Source organism: Cetorhinus maximus, chromosome 5 (genome assembly GCF_964194155.1).
Source record: "Cetorhinus maximus chromosome 5, sCetMax3.hap1.1, whole genome shotgun sequence".
NCBI classification, from domain to species: Eukaryota; Metazoa; Chordata; class Chondrichthyes; order Lamniformes; family Cetorhinidae; genus Cetorhinus; species Cetorhinus maximus.
Window position 1 is genome coordinate 100,072,545 of NC_135883.1, and position 16,379 is coordinate 100,088,923.

The 16,379-nt window shown below is 40.2% G+C and overlaps 1 protein-coding gene across 3 annotated transcripts in view; it reads right to left on the reverse strand.

Moving 5' to 3' along the window:
* Nucleotides 1-16,375, reverse strand: part of esco2 (establishment of sister chromatid cohesion N-acetyltransferase 2) — a 43,801-nt gene extending 27,426 nt beyond the window's left edge. Inside the window, exons 1-6 of one of the 3 annotated variants that reach the window (XM_078542245.1) lie at nucleotides 16,262-16,375; nucleotides 12,725-12,783; nucleotides 11,090-12,122; nucleotides 7,453-7,512; nucleotides 4,543-4,618; nucleotides 2,971-3,028 (exon numbers count right to left, since the gene is read on the reverse strand). In XM_078542245.1, coding sequence (XP_078398371.1) covers nucleotides 2,971-3,028; nucleotides 4,543-4,618; nucleotides 7,453-7,512; nucleotides 11,090-12,122; nucleotides 12,725-12,777 — 1,280 coding nt within the window. In that variant the 5' untranslated portion in view covers nucleotides 12,778-12,783; nucleotides 16,262-16,375. Of the gene's footprint in view, nucleotides 1-2,970; nucleotides 3,029-4,542; nucleotides 4,619-7,452; nucleotides 7,513-11,089; nucleotides 12,123-12,724; nucleotides 12,784-15,671; nucleotides 15,804-16,261 lie in introns of those variants that run through there. The other 2 variants (XM_078542243.1, XM_078542244.1) reach the window with 2 other exon arrangements.
* Between the last annotated feature and the right edge of the window lie 4 nt (nucleotides 16,376-16,379).

Consider the following 16,379-nt stretch of genomic DNA (forward strand, 5'->3'; position numbering starts at 1 on the left):
GTGCACCACTGTCCACCTGGTCATCACCAATGCATTCCAACACTAATTAATAACATTATAACACTAATTAATCACTATACAAGCATCCAGCCAGTCTCAGCCAAGCCTAACCTTGACTCAATCAGCACCCTTTCCTCCAGCTCTGCAACCCAAGTGGGCATCGCCTCAACTGACTGGAGCTCTGATCACAATCTGTAGGCCATTTGGAGATCTCCTTCAAGTGGCCTCCGCCAACGCAGCGTCGGGCTTTTCTACAGGTGGGGGAAAGGTTCCTGAAGTAGGGAAGGTCAGATGGTACCCAAACCTGGAATGCGACTGGCCGGCGGCTGGTACTGGCTGCCCTTGCTGGGAGCTAATGTGCTCCTGGAATGCCTTGTTTAGTCGCCAGGAGATTGAGACCAATTCTAGGGGACTCCTGGCCATTCCAGGAGGGTTTAAAACCTTAATGTATAGCCAAGGTGAAAGAGAAACAGGTCATATGGTGTGGGAGTGACACTCCCTCTCTATTGCAGTTAAGAACCTAGTCAACAAGTACCAGGTGTACTCGTTGTTGTGCAGGTCTGACCCATATCCTGCTCCTGCTCTTCCACTTCATCTCGAGATCAAAATGGACCATGTCTGCAGGGTTACAATGTGCAGATCTTTAGATATGGTGGGTGGTATGGGAGGGCAAAACATACCCAACATCATCCTCATACTGATGGCCGCCTTCGTGTATGGTTGCATCAAACTGTGCGTAAACCCTCTTGGTACACAAACACCAAGTATCATTACATGCAGAGGTTCTATTCATCCTTGATGTTGTGAAGGATGCATCTGGCCATGTTGCCATGGAACACTCATGCAGTTGGACTTTCCCACAACACCCATCCCTTGTGGAAAATTTTGTGCAGAAAAATACCTTTGACCACAAATTCATCAAGCAGTGGTCCACATGCAAGGTCCTCGAGTTCTTGCAGGAAAAGATGACATTAGATCCTGCTGGGTGGCTCCCTGACTGTTAATCATTTGGCAGAATGCCTCATCGCCAAAGCTTACAAACAAGTGTCAAGAGGTAGCTTGGCTGGTGGTGAGAATGACCTTCTCCATCAAATTCTTCATGCACACCTGGAGACTCTGCACCACTGCTCACTATCATCAGGGCAGCTGTGGTAGGATAGCAAGTGCTGCTGCCCTCCTTCTGAAACGTGCTTTTGCAAAGAGGCTGTAGAAAGAGATGCAGTAGTTTTTGTCAAGGTACATCCTGAGCAGCTCCGTAACACAGGAGTCTGCTCTACAGGCTGTTCCCAGGGATGCACAACAAGGCAAACATCTACAGCTGCTGGAGGATCATGAACTTGATGAAAGATGCTCTTTGGTCTGCCAGAAACTTGCTAATCTTACATTGCAAAGAGCTATCCAGGTTAAAGACTAGCACATTCCAAAGTCCAGGACTACACGCGGAGGGACTGAACACCAGGAAAAGTCATTGGAGAAAGACCACAGTCTAAGATCTTCCTGCTGTAGTATACACCAAGGAGCTAGAAGTTGCATAAAACCCCCTCTGTCTGTATGCACCAGGGAACAATTGACATGAAATATATATTGTAAACATGACCTGGAGCTGTAAGTGTAGTGAGGCACCTCGGTGTCACCTTGAAACAAATTGAACTGTACTGCACTTTACATTACAAATTGACAGTATATAATGTGCTTCTATAAAATTTTATGAATGAAGCATTATTTTCATGAAAAAAATGTCCCTATTCCCCAGCACAACATTTATAACAAAAGTCACTGTCATTATAACCTCAACCCCTTCAACTTTATTTCTCTGAAGTCCCGGAACATGTCGTTGCCCCACGGGTTAAACTTCTACCATTTCTTGTTCCAAGGTCCTCTAATCACCGACTACTATTCTCATTCAAAAATTTTAAGCTAATGGATTCTTACACTTGGAGCTTTTAACTACACTAAGAAGGGCAAGAATAACTAACTTTACTTCCGAAACACTACCCATGACAAAATTAATTTGAGTAAAAAATGTAAGAGAGAAACATGCATGGATTATAGAATGACATGCAAGAATGTAGAAAAACAGTAAATTAGCAGCTTTTTTTTTAGAAAAGTAGATACAACTTATCAACAATACTAATCCTGTGGCTGGATTTCAATTCATAATTTTAAGACATGGTGTCATGAAACTAACAATTTTTTTCATTTTATTATTGTGGTTTATTATAAGGTAGGTTTATGGGTGTGTGTGGATGGTTGTCTGTGCAGCTGACTTAATTAAATCAGAGGCAGGTAGACTGTAGGCTTGAAATTATCAAAAGAAGTTAGGGGTAAAAGGTATTTGAAATGCTAATGAGTAAAGATGGATGAGGTCTTAGCAAGTAAGGTATGAAGGAAATTTGCATTTTTAGATAAGTGAATTAATTGTCTTCTGCACCCAGACAACCTCCAGTTTAAGGAATGAAAAATTCCATGCAAATTGAACAAAGACAATTTTATTTTTGATATTGTGCTAGTAGTCAGCTAATCAGTGCATTGCACTAAGATGATGTCTACTGCAAGCACGGGACTTCCAGGTACTTTGAAATTTATGATAGTTAATGTTTGCTTTTTATGGCCTTATTAATCTGCATCACTACTGTTAGTGATCAGTGTATCTGTATCCCCAGATGCCTTTACTCCTCTATAACAAATAGAGGCTCATTACCTCAAGCTTATTTATATTGATTAAATCTAGAAGGAACATCGCCTAAAATTGCACAATAGGATATTAGCTTTTGGTCACTAATGGTCTCCAGTTCCTGCCTCTGCAGCTTTAGCAGAGACAGTAACCCGCTGAAAAAAAATATTTTCAATAAAATAGTAGAGACAGGAATTTAAGAGGACTGTGTTATTTATATGCCGGTATATCACATCATAAACCTTACGCACATGATGAAAATTTAGTGCCATGCACACATTATCACAAGTTTGTACCTTTTAATGGTAGTACATGGAGTACTAAAGATGGGATATATAGCACCAGCTGATGAGCCTAAAAAAAGACAAACATGCTCATTACATTTATAAAATGGTGCTTAACTAAAGAAAAATAGCACCATCATAAAACCCAACACTTTCGTAAATATAGTAATGACAATTAAAATATTTGTTTGAATATTTACAACACATTCGCCTGGATCTTTCAACTAGAAGCAAAGCAAGGGTACTCGCCACTCAGCTCAAACAAAACGGCAATGAGAGATCTCATGATCTCTGAATAGGATTGTAACACTCCTTTATGTACATTTTCAGCATGGAGCTGCCGTGATAACATCAGGTTGATCAGTCAGTCAATCATGTTAATGAATTCTCACAGATAGCTAACCAGGAATGGAATGTACTAGAATCAAACCACTTTTAAAAAATTTAACGGAATAAAATTAAGATTGGGATATATATTGGAGAATAGTCCAGGAAGGTGGAATTGAGGTAGATCTGTCTGAATGGCAGAGCAATCTTAAAGGGCCAAATGGCCATTTCCACCTTAATGTTTCCATGCACTAAATCCTGAAGCTGCAGTCAGTTTTCAGCAGGCTGATGACAGCGATCATGTACAGGTCACTGACAAAGTTCCCCCCACCCATGTCAAAAACCTGGCCCAGAGTACTTTAACTGGTCAATGGGGGAGAAAAAAAAGTTCCTAAACTAAAAGTTCACTTGTTCTATTTAAGGATAAGATGCCAATCTTTCCCAACTCACAAAATAGAACTAAACGCAGTCCATAAGATATTTTATCCTTGCATTTTGTCCATTTAATGTTTTTCCAGAGCATCACTGATACGATCTTTGACATAATCCAACAGCATTATATGAAGAATTCTGCAAGTCATTCCACCCATTAACTCCCTTTCTATGAAAGGAATATCTTTGTTTCCCATCCAGTTTTACTTTCACTCTCCATTTTCTAATCTTATTGAACTGCTTGTTTTTGCTAGTTTTCAGTTTCTATAAAGACATGTCTTTTCTCTTTACAAATGCTGAGCAACCTGCCCTGAATTTACAGTAGCTTCAATTTTTACTCTAAGTGCTTCATAATGATCAATAGATTTTTTTGCTGATTGTTGCATTTACAAACTACAATGCTGAAAGGTTATCCAAAATTAGAACTGAAAGCATATTATCTTATTATAGCAATTTTGATTGCAAATCTATCATTTTCAGTTGTATTTTACAACAGGGTAATTTGAGAAGTCTCATCTATTCTACCCATCCATGTTATCATCACCTCTCTTAAAGAGACTGACTCATTATGTTATTCTTTATCATCTTTCTCAAATGGACATTCTTAGAGAGATTGGGTGTTTGTGGGCATCACAGCAGAGCAGTCACGTTTTCACTCAACAACCATACACGTCCATTTTTAAGGAAGGTATCAATGAGTTTAAAGGGGAAATAGACTCTTTCAAAAGTGGACATCAGTACCATACCCAATCCAAGATTAGCACTAGATGGACCACTATAAGTTGTCATTCCATATTGAGCTCTAGTCATGACGGAATTGATTACCTTCATTTTTGTCATTATTTCCTTCAGAGGTGCTCCCATCTTCAAATCCCAAACCAGTTTCATGAGTATTAAAGCTCTTAAGTTGAAAGACAAAATGCAATATGATAAAGCAATAGTTATCTTTTTAAAAGTAAATGAATTCAAAACTAAATGTTTAAAGGTCCAAAATCGATGCTATCAAGTAGATCATCTATGAAAGGAATCAGAATATCTTCAGAATGTGAAAGATGCAATTTTCTTCACTCAAGTATTAATAAGGAATGTATTACAACCATTTATAATTCCTTTCACAAAAACAAAACTTTCATGGAGTTCAGTTTAATCTAAAAACAGATACTGGCTAAAATCCAACTCAAATATTAAAGCACAAAAACAGCACAATAGAAAATGCCCTTTAATGTGAAAAAGTTAAGATTTTTTTAAAAAAAAGAGAAATCATGGTAAAGCGATAACTTTGTTAGTGAAAGTGAAGCAAACTGTCACAAATGCCACACCTCTTGATAGAGGCACAGATCAGTTCCACATTCACTTATACTTGATATGAGAAAGCCAAAGCTTCCTAGATGTTCTGAAGGTCCCAGATTGTACAAGGGATGCAATTTAAGAAGCTCTTCTTCCAAGACCTACTTACTAAACTTCAGCTAATGACAATGTAAGGCCATTCCCTATCAAAGGCCTAATGTGGCAATAAAACATCCCAGAATGGTAGTGTTTTTTCCTGAAAAATACTTAATTATTGTTGGCAATGCATAGCAGTCCGCTTTTAAATTAGGGAGGCTGAAATAGACAAAAGGTAACGTTTTTGAGAGGGTGACGTGGAAGGGAATTAATGTCAATAAGGTTAATCACATCAGCTTGCCACCCAGTGATGGTATCAAGAATTCAGAGGTCAGACATAAGGCCAGGTGCACAGTAAATATCCATATGCTGCTCCAACAATATATTTTAATACCTGTCAATCAAAAGCACTGCACTGACATATCTTTCTCCTCCACTTTTGTTTATACAGTATTTTCAATATAATTAAAATGTCTAAAGGCTCTCTCTCTCTTGGTACCATGTACTAAGAGGGCGTTGGCAACCATAGACTTCCATCTGTTGGCCCATGGTTATGCTCAGCAAGGTACTGCAACAGTTTGCCGTTACTTCTGCAGGTTCTGGCTGATCAGGAGACTCTCCAGCTCTTAACACTTGCCACAGACATATTGGAAGGATTTACAGGTTGGTAATCAACCTGTTTGGCCATGTTATGAATGCACCTTCCATGGCCATCAAGTTCCAGAGTGGGACTAGAACCTGGAGCTTCTGGCTCAGGGGATGGATACTGCCACTGCACCACAAGAAAGGCACTTCACTAAAGCATTATAAAACAAAAGTGTGACACTATACCACATAAAGAGATATTAAGGCAGAGCTTGGTCAGAGGTAGGCTTTAAGGAGTGTCTTAAAGAGATAGAAAGTCAGAGGTTTATGAATGGCTTTCCAGAGCTTAAAGCCGTGGCAGCTGAAGGCACAACCACCAATGGCAGAGCGATAAATATTGGGGATGTTCAAGGAGCTGGAATTAGAGGAGCGCAGATAAACTATAGGGTTGGGAGCTGAAGGCAACATCAGAGATAAAGACAGGTGAGGCCACAGAAGGAATTTGAAATAAGGATTAACCAGAAGCCAATGTAGGTTATCGGGCACAGGAGTGATGGGTGAGCAGGACTTAGAGTTAGGGTATTGGCAGCAGAATTTTGGATGACCTCAAGTTTAGAGTGTAGAACATGAGAGGCTAGCCAAGAGATTTTTTTCATTTACTCTTCACAGGATGTAGACTAGGTCAGAATTTATTGCCCATCTCCAATTGTCCTTGAGAAGGTGGTGGTGAACTGCTTTCTTGAACCTCTGCAGTCCATGTGGTGTAGGTATACCCAGAGTGCTGTTAGGAAGAGAGTTCCAAGATTTAGACCGAGCAAGAGTGAAGGAACGGCTATATATCTCCAAGTTAGGATGGTGCATAGCTTGGAGGGGAACTTGCAAGTGGTGGTGTTCCCACGTACCTGCTGCCTTTGTTCTTCTAGGTGGTAGAGGTCATGGGTTTTTGCTGTCCGAAGAGCCTTGGTGAGTTGCTGCAGTGCGTCTTGTAGATGGTACACACTGCAGCTACTATGCGTTGATGGTGATGGGAGTGAACGTGTTTGTGGATGGCATGCCAATCAAATGGGCTGCTTTATCCTGGATGGTGTCAAGCTTAGTTTTGTTGGAGTTGCACTCAACACTCAAGAGGTAACTAAAGCATGGATGAGTGTGTCAGCAGATGAGCCAAGGCAGGGAAAAGTCTGGTGATGTTACAGAGGGGGAAACAGGTAGTCTTAATGATGGCACGGGTGTGTGACAAGAAGCTCGTCTTAGGGTCAAGTATGATGCCAAGGATGCAAACAGTCTGGTTCAGCCTCAGATAATTGCCAAGGAGATGGAAAATGTCTGTGCGAGGCAAGAGTTTGTAACGAGGACCAAAGACAAACAATTTTGCGTTCTTAATGTTTCATTGGAGGAAATTTCTGTTCATTCTGTACCGGATATCAGACAAGCAGAATTACTATTTAGAAACAGTCATCCAAATGAGACACACACAAAGCAAAATGCTGTGGATACTGGAAATCTGAAATTAGAAATAGAAAATGCTTGAAATTTTTTTTCCAGTTCTGATGAAAGGTCATAAACCTGAAACATGAACTGTTTCTCTCTCCACAGATACTCCAGGCCTGCTGAGTATTTCCAGCCTTTCTAGGTTTTAATCCAAATTTGTGAATTTCGTACAAAAGTAGTCAATGATGTGCACTCATTTCACATAGAATCCTCACAGTCCAAGAGGCAGCTTTTTCATCAGTTCAAGCTTGATTTCAACATTATATTACAGCTTACCTCAACATTCAAAATTTGTTTTTCCTTTTTGGACTCTGAATCATGAAACTGGTCAAACCACTGTAACAATGAACAGCCAACACATAATTGTCAATTGTAGGTTAAAAAAAAAACTTCAAAGCAACAATATATGGTTTACATGTAAAAATATAAAATTTGTTGTATTTTTCACAATTCAACTATAATTAATTTAAAGTCTTTGGAAAATGACAATTAAGAAAAGTTATTCAACATCATAACTTCATTATTCATGACACTCTATCTTGATGGGAAATCATATCACATCAGCTAGTCAATAAACTAAACAAGCAGCTTGTTTGACTATTTACCTGCTTCAATACATCAGCCAAATGCACCACACATTTTATTAGTCTGCTAGGACAATCGGCACAAATGAAGGGATGCTAGGCTGTGACAGACAGTCTAATATTATTCTTAGGATGATATGGTGACAAAATGAGCAGGACTTAACAAGGTAGCGAGTGTACGCACAGCAAGGTTCCCCAAACATGATAATTAATCTGTTTTAATGATGTTGGTTGAGAAATCAATAGTCCAAAACACTTCTAAATAGTGCAATGAGATTTTATATGATCACACAGGAGGGCAGTGTGACGAGCATGTTATATCAGAATGAAACATCAATTCTTTGCAAATTTGATATTTGCGGCAAAAAAAAGTACCATCACATCTTCATAAATTAGTTTAAGCGCTTGATAATTAGTTCTTTAGCTTGGGTGCTGATAGATAAAGCAGAAAACAACATAGCAAGGCAATATAAAACTAGAACATGGTGTAACTGAAACAGTTCTTTTGGCAGAGCCTTCTTCAGGGCCCTTTGTAAAGTCAGATTAATTTGGAATGAACATTTTGAATTGAAATGTTGCTTACCCCATTACCACTGCCAATACAGATAAATATATAAAATCAACCATTATAATTGGCATTTGTTAGTGAAGTTAATTCACTATTGTTCTGGTCTCTTGCAAGTTGCAAATGCTAATTAAATGCATTGTATCAACAATAACTGAATTTATATAGCACCTTTTAATACAAAAAAAATCCTAAGATGCATCAGTGAGAAAGACAAAACAACCTGCCACCCCAAACCTTTAGACAACCAGCAGCTTTACTGGGCTCTCCGGACTGCATTATTTGCTGTTAATTTAAACACTAACTATTAGCAAGGAAGGCACTCTGATATCAGAAATATTTATTAGTGACAAATCCTGTGAGACTAAAACACTTAAAAGTTTAAATAAGTTTGAATGTATTTTTCTGCTTCCCATTTCTTCCCATTCTATTATTTACTATTTAAGTTTTCAGCCTTTCCTTTCAAGTGTTTGGATCCCATTTTCCATTCTAGGGATAGGACCCTCAACTAAAATTGCCACTTCTCAAGTGATTGAGCCAAAGATCAGTTTATGAATCAAAACTGAAGCTTTTAAAGATTCCCCACTGGATATTGATGTGTCCACAATTTCTGAAGCATATAGCGAATCTCCAGGGTAATCCACGCCATGAAAGTCAGTTTGGAGATTAGACATTGGAAAAGAAAAAAGCTATGAATCAGTTTGCTTCATGGAAAATTAAGTGTCTAATTAAAGGACAGAGTAACGTATAACCATAGAGGGAGATTTTCAGTCACTTTAAATGTTAAATGGGGATCATTTGTGTAGTTTAGACTATAAGTTGTCTCCTAAGATAGCGTTTGGTCAATGTTGCCTTTAGATTGTGCATTACAATAAAAGTCTTAAAACTTGAAATCTTGCTGTGCAATTCTTTTGGCTATTCAAAAATGAACTTTAATTTATTTTTTAAAGTTATGGGTCTATAAGGGTGGGGGCGTCATAATGGATTTAAACCTTATATATGTACTATTTCTGATAAAGTTAGTTACTGGTCCAATAAATGATGGGGTACCATAGTCCCTTTCGATGCACATCCTGCTCCACATGGGAACCGGCAACCACACACGCAGGAAGTCTCAGTTGGAAGAGCTCAAATCCTGGGTTTCAGGGCAGGAAGGAGGTTGGGAAACAGTCGCTTGGTAGTACAGAACCTGAATACTACCAAGAGATGCGTGCTGTCAAAGCTTTTTGTCTTGCACTCATCAGGACAGACACAAGAATGCCAAATTTCAAAGGGAACAACAATTTATATTGCAGGAAAAAAGAGGAGCTAATTGGTTGGCAAATCAGCTCTGATTGATCGAGATGTTGCCATGGTAAATGCACCAATTAGCATCCCTTTTCTCAAGCAGTATAAATTGCTGTCCCCTTTAAAGTTTGGCAGTCTTGCATCTGGCCTGATGAGTGCAAGATAAAAAGCTTCCACAGCACGTCTCTTATCAGCAATACTCAAGATTAGGAAAGCAATAGTGAGAGGGGATAATATAGTTAGGCTAACATGTGATCCTATGACTACAGATGTAATTCCAGGATGCTGTGTTGCCTCCCAGTTGCCGGGGTCATGGTTGCCACCGAGCACACTGAGGGGGCAAGGATGAACAGCCAGAGATCATGGTCTGTGTCAATACCAATAACATTGGTAGAAAGAGGAATGAGGTATGCTGGACCTCAAAGATAATAATCTCCAAATTGCTCCCAGTGCCACACGCTAGGGAGTATAAAAACAGGAGAGGGCAAATGAATGCATGGCAGGAGAAATGGTGCAGGAGGGAGGGATTCCTGGGAAATTGGGACTAGTTCTCAGGGAGGTGGGACCACTACAGGTTGGATGGGTTGGACAGAGCAAGGACCAATGTCCACAGGGCTATCTAGTGCTGTTGGGGAGAGTTTAAACTAACTTAGCAGGGAAATAGAAATCAGGTGCAACATTAGAAAGGATAAAAAAGATTCACAAAAGAATGGGAGACACAGATCCAGCACTAGAGCAAGAAACAGTAAGATGCTACCAAGGATGAAGATGCTGCTAATGTCATAGTGAAAAAGGAGGTTGCTGAGATACTAGAATGGGCTAACAAGTGATAAACAGGAGGTACTACAAAGGCTGGCTGTACTTAAAGTTGATAAGTCACTAGGACCGAATGGGGTACATTCAAGAATGCTGACAAAAGGAAAGTGGAACTTCCAGAGGCGCGGGCCATAATTCCCATTGGCAGAATGATCAAGAACCAGAGAACACTCATTTAAGGCAACTGGCAAAAGAACCAAAGGAGACATGAAGGAAAACTTTTTTTTACACTGCGAGTGGTTAGCATCTGGAATGAACAACCTGAGTGTGTGTGGCGGAGGCAGATTTAACAATGGCTTTCAAAAGGGAATAGGATAAGCACCTCAAAAGAAATTGCAGGGCCGCAGGGAAAGGGCAATGGGCCTAGTTGAATTGCTCTTGCAGAAAGCCAGCATTGACACAATGGGCAAATTCCCGCCTTTTGTGCTGCAACTATTCTATGATTCTACATCCCCAGGGTTCTATGGTGCACAACAACATGGCCCATGAAGACAAAAAGCTTCTGGATCTACATCTTCAAATAGGAGCCCTACAAAAAAAAAGTATTCAGTAATTAGGCTGGGGTACTCATTGAATAACCCAAGAAGCACATTTAAGAACTTAAACATTGATGGAACAGGCAAAAAGTTACAAAAGATATAATCAAAGTTCTTTATCTTACTTTTGTTGTCAAATCTCCCTGTTGCAATGGCTTCTCCCTGGTTATTGATACTGGATGCTTAAATTGTGCCACTCCAATTCTTTGAACTACCACTTTCAACTCTCTTGTTAGCAAAAATTTGACCATGTTGGCAGGCAGGTGTGCATATTTTTCAGCTTTTCTTCCCACTTCTGGTTCAGTTCTCATTTCATAAGTGCTCTTTCTTATCCCATTACTGTTATTAACTACTTGAAGAGCTTCCTTGTTAGTTTTCTTGACATTATCTTTCGCGTTGCTTTTGCTATGCTTATGCTGGACACTACAATCAGATGAAAATGATTTGGCACTGGGGTTTGGTAATTTCTGGTTGAGCAACAACTGGGATTTTCTGCCTGTGGAAAAGAAAGCTGCACCTAATTGGATTCGAGGCTTTTGCTGCACCTTTAGACCATTCACTTTTGAAGCGAAAAGAAGTGTCCTGGTTACAGATCCGTAATATGCGTTTTGGTTCTGATGGGTCGGTCCTGTAGGGCCATTAGATTTGACTTTTTGTTTTATTCGAGTTTCCTTTGCATTCAATGAAGCTTTAGAACTGGAGCCAATTGGCAGCTTTACTTTTGCTTCAATTTGCTTCTTCGTTTGAGACTTTGCACTTTTCATCTCTGGTTGTTCATCTACAATGTCACACTTGGAAAGCTTGTTTGCAACAACCAATTTTCTCTCAAGAGGTGTGAGGTATAACTGCTCCCCCTTCCTATAGAAAGATGTTGCAGGTACAGCAGGTTTGTGTAGATCGCCCTTTCTGTTGTAAGACAGCCCAGGGATTTTCTTCTGTAAATCACCTTGACAATGATTAACAGATTGCTTTTGTAAAGCATAGTTGTCATGATTTTCTTTATCAGAATTAAAAACTCTTTGTGACTGTCTTAACATTGCTGGAGTAATTAATTCAGGGGAAGATATTTTTGATGAATAGGCAACACTATCAAAATTGAGGATTCTTTTCTTTGTTGGTGTTTCTGATATTGCTGCATTGATGGGGGTATAATCCTGGCTGTTGAAAACAAAAAAATGACTTAGTGATGGTTAAATCATACAAAATCAATATTTATATTGAAGCTTCACTTCAGTGCGAATTCAGTGTCTTGTGCACATGCATAATTTTCAGCACCAACTTGGCACAGTAATAAAACTGAGGTGTAACAAATTAACAAAGTTCAAAATAAAAGACTTTCACATTTCCATCATATGTATCCTTGAGAAATCCCAACTCATAATTTTAAACTGTGTACAATTGAAAAGTTATAGTCCACTTAACAATGGATAAAAACAACTGGCTTCTTTTTCTAATAGGTTGCGTTTAAAAAAAGACAACATTATGAACTCTCTAGGGTCGCCAAAAACATATTTGGAACATTTAACAGAGAATTAAAACACCATGTGTGATCAGTTCCCATTAAATTAGAATAATGGTTTAAGGATTTTTTTTAGTCTTTGTTTTGAATATGTAATATTGATAGAATAGGTTATGGTTGTTTGTGAAAGACAAAAAATATTTTCATTCACCCTGGAGCAAAGATACCTCCAAAACCATGTAGTTTTAGGAATGAATTATCCTATATTCAATTTCATAAACTGTGAAAAGTCACAACTTACCAATCATCTTTTGGAGAGCTATGCTTCCTCTTTCTTGGAGTAACTGCAGGCATTTTTTCCTCGAAGACAGAAAAGAAATTGAACAAAACTAAATACGGCATTACATTAAAAAAAAAGCAGGCAGGGAATACATGAAGTAATGAGGACACAACTGTATTCTATCCACTACATGATTCATTGTCACGAGACACCTTAAATCTAGTGTGTGCTGTATCCTATCTACACACTTTGTTACTCATTAATCCCTGCATAAATTAATAAATCTTGACTGGCTACTTGGCATTTTCTTTCATATGAACCATCGATGTCCCAAGATAGCAGCTAAGTTCATGATCTTAAAACGACCCTTTCATTCTAAGATACACTGTTATAGCAGCATCAATCTGGTTACTGGGTACAGCAGCATAGTGGTAATGTCTCCCCTTGAAATTCAATGGTATTATCATCGCTGAATCCCCCACTAACACCCTGGGGCTACTATTAACCAGAAACTGAACTGGACTAGCCACACAAATACTATGGCTACAAGAACAGGTCAGAGACTTTAAACTCTGCAGCGAGTAACTCACCTCCTGACTCCCCAAAGCCTGTCCACCATCTACGAGACGTGTAGTCAGTAGTGTGATGGAATACTCTCCACTTGCCTGGATGACTGCAGCTCCAAAAACGCTCAAGAAGCTCAACACCATCCAGGACAAAGCAGCCCATTCGATTGGTACCCCACCCACCACCTGCAACATCCACTCCCTCCACCACGGTGGCAGCTGCGTGTACCATCTATACATGCACTGCAGCAACTTACCAAGGCTCCTTCGACAGCCCCTTCTAAACCCATGACCTCTACCACCTAGAAGGACAAGCTTAGCAGATGCACAGGAACATCACCCCCTCCAAGCCATACACCATCCTGACTTGGAACTATATCGCCATTCCATCACTGTTGCTGGGTCAAAATCTTGGAATGCTCCCTAACAGCACTGTGGGTGTACCTACACCACATAGGCTTCAACAGTTCAAGAAACTCACCACCGCCTTCTCAAGGGTGATTAGGGATTGACAATAAATGCTGGCCTAACCAGCTTTGCCCACATCCCATGAAAGAAAATATGTTACTGGGCTAGTAACTCAGGGGCCTAGACTATTACTCTGGAAACAAGAGTTTAAACCGCACAGCAGCAACTGGTGGAATTTACATTCAATTCATTTAGAATGAAAAGCTAATGTCAATAATGGTGATCATAAAACACCTGATTGTTGTAAAAATAGATCTGGTTCACTAATGTCCTTCAGGGAAAGAAATCTGCCATCATTACCAGCGAGGCCTACATGGGACTCCAGACCCACAACAATGTGGTTGACCCTTAAATGCCATCTGAAATTACCTAGCAAGCCACTCTGTTGTATCAAAACTGTTATAGGGACATCTAAAATAACAAAACCAGATGGACCACCCGGCACTGACCTCAGCACCGGATATAGAGGCATAATAATAAAAGCAAAATACTGCAGATACTGGAGGTTTGAAATAAAAGCAGAAAATGCTGGAAAAGTTCAGCAGGTCTGGCAACATCTGTAGCGAGAGCAACAGAGTTAATATTGAGTGCAATTTCTTCTATTGAAAAGCTTGAGTCTATGCACCGTATGCATTAATTAATGTCACTGCCCTACTAATTTGCTTGATGAGCCCATTGCTTTATTTGTTAATTCATCAGTGTTGCTCCATTTACTTCACTGCTCAAATATCAAATATAATACATAAACCTACTAGATAAATAATGTTATACACACATACATACAACATCCCCACCTCTCCCCTTTACAGGACATACTGTGATTAAACACAAGCGCACAAGTTTACTGAGTTCACTTATATGGACACACACAAGCACATTTGCCTACCAGGTACACTATATACAGCAACTTGAATTTATATAGCATCTTTAGTTTAGAAAAGCACACCAAGGTCCTTCAGAGTGTTACATAAATGGACATTGACCTAAGGGAAATGTTAAAGAGGTGACCAAAAAGATCTGAGTTTTAATGAGTAGGGGGAGGGGAACAAGGGAGTGGAGGTGGAGGAATTTCAGAGCATGTGGCCTGGACAGCTGAAGACATGATTACAACGGTGGTAATAGCTATATAGATATATGGTTATATAAATTATAGCTCATCCAAGACTGAACAGCAGACAAGCAGCATGTTAACAAAGACGAGGGGTCAAGAGATGATGGAGAGGAGTAGATATTGTTGGCGTTAGATGATGCTAAGCTCATGATGAGGCCAAGGGACAGCATGCAGATGAGGAAGAGGGGGCTGGAGGGGACACTAGAAGTAATAACTGCAGAATTAGAAGAGAAGCCATTGTTGGAGATGCTTTGGCTATTTTTAGCTAATGTAACCAAGCAAGGATAATTGCACAGAGTGGACAACAAGAAACAAGAGAAGGGCATTGAAGAAGGATGGTGTGATCAACCATGTCAAAAACCAGCAAAGCAGTCAAGGAGGCCAAGGAGTAACAATGGGATACACTCCAAATGATGTAATTTGTGGTAAAAAGAAAAAATGCTGGAAATATTTAGCAGGCCAGGAACGACCTTTCCCCGGGATATAATCTGTGATTTTGATTAAGGCTTTTGCAGCGCTGTGACAGGGATGAAAAACTGATCAGAGAGATTCAAACATGGAGGTATGAAAAAGATCAGCAAGGATTTGGGAAGCAATATAAAGTCATGACCGAAATTTTGTTTGAAAAATCTCTCCCGTGAGGCGCCCAGGGACGTTTCACTAGGCTATATAAATGCAGCTTGTTGTTGTTACAGGAAAGAGGCTCTTCTCCATAGAGGGCCCTTACCTAACAAACAAGCAACCCGCCCACCCGTCAGGGTTCATCCACTGACTTCACTAGCGCAAACCCGAACGACCCGCGGTTTTTCAGCTCCATCCTCACCTCATGCACTCAAGAGAAGCGGCACCGGTCCTCCCTCCCTGAGCAGCCGCCGGGCGGCTCTAGGTGAAACCCAGGTGCAAACCGCCACCCCGACCCCGCGATGCTTGCTCGCTCGCTCGCTCGCTCACTCACCGTTTCTGGAACCCGCGCCTTTCACCTGAGACCTCCCCCCAGCCTCGCTGATTGGCGCGATCACAACCCTCCCCCCACGTGCTCTCTTTCCATCGACCATTGGATGTGAGATCTGTCAATCCGGAGAAAGGTCCAACTCGGGTTCGACTAACATGAAGTCCCGCCCCTCCGTCGGTACAAACTGATGCTGAAACGGAACGAGGGCTGAAAATATAGAATCAGAGTCAAATCAGAAATCTTCAATGGCAATATTGGAACCGAATCAGCTTTCAGAGCCCTTCCTGCCCCGAATTCTGGTTTTGCAGTTAGAAACGTTTGAGTTGATATTGGGCACAGAGTGAGGTATTGAGGAAGTTAAAACTCCTGGAAATGCGTAAGAAATGAAAGGTTAACGTCCGACCTGCTGTGCATTTCTTCAACTCGATTGTTAACCCCAAAAAAAAAGCGATTATAAGTACCACGGCATTGGTGCATTTTAATAATTGCAAGATACTTCGCTGATAGGGTTTTGGTTTTGCTGCGTTGTTTTGTTTCTTCTCCCCCGAATCTTGTGCGCAAATTCTGACTCCGGCTCCC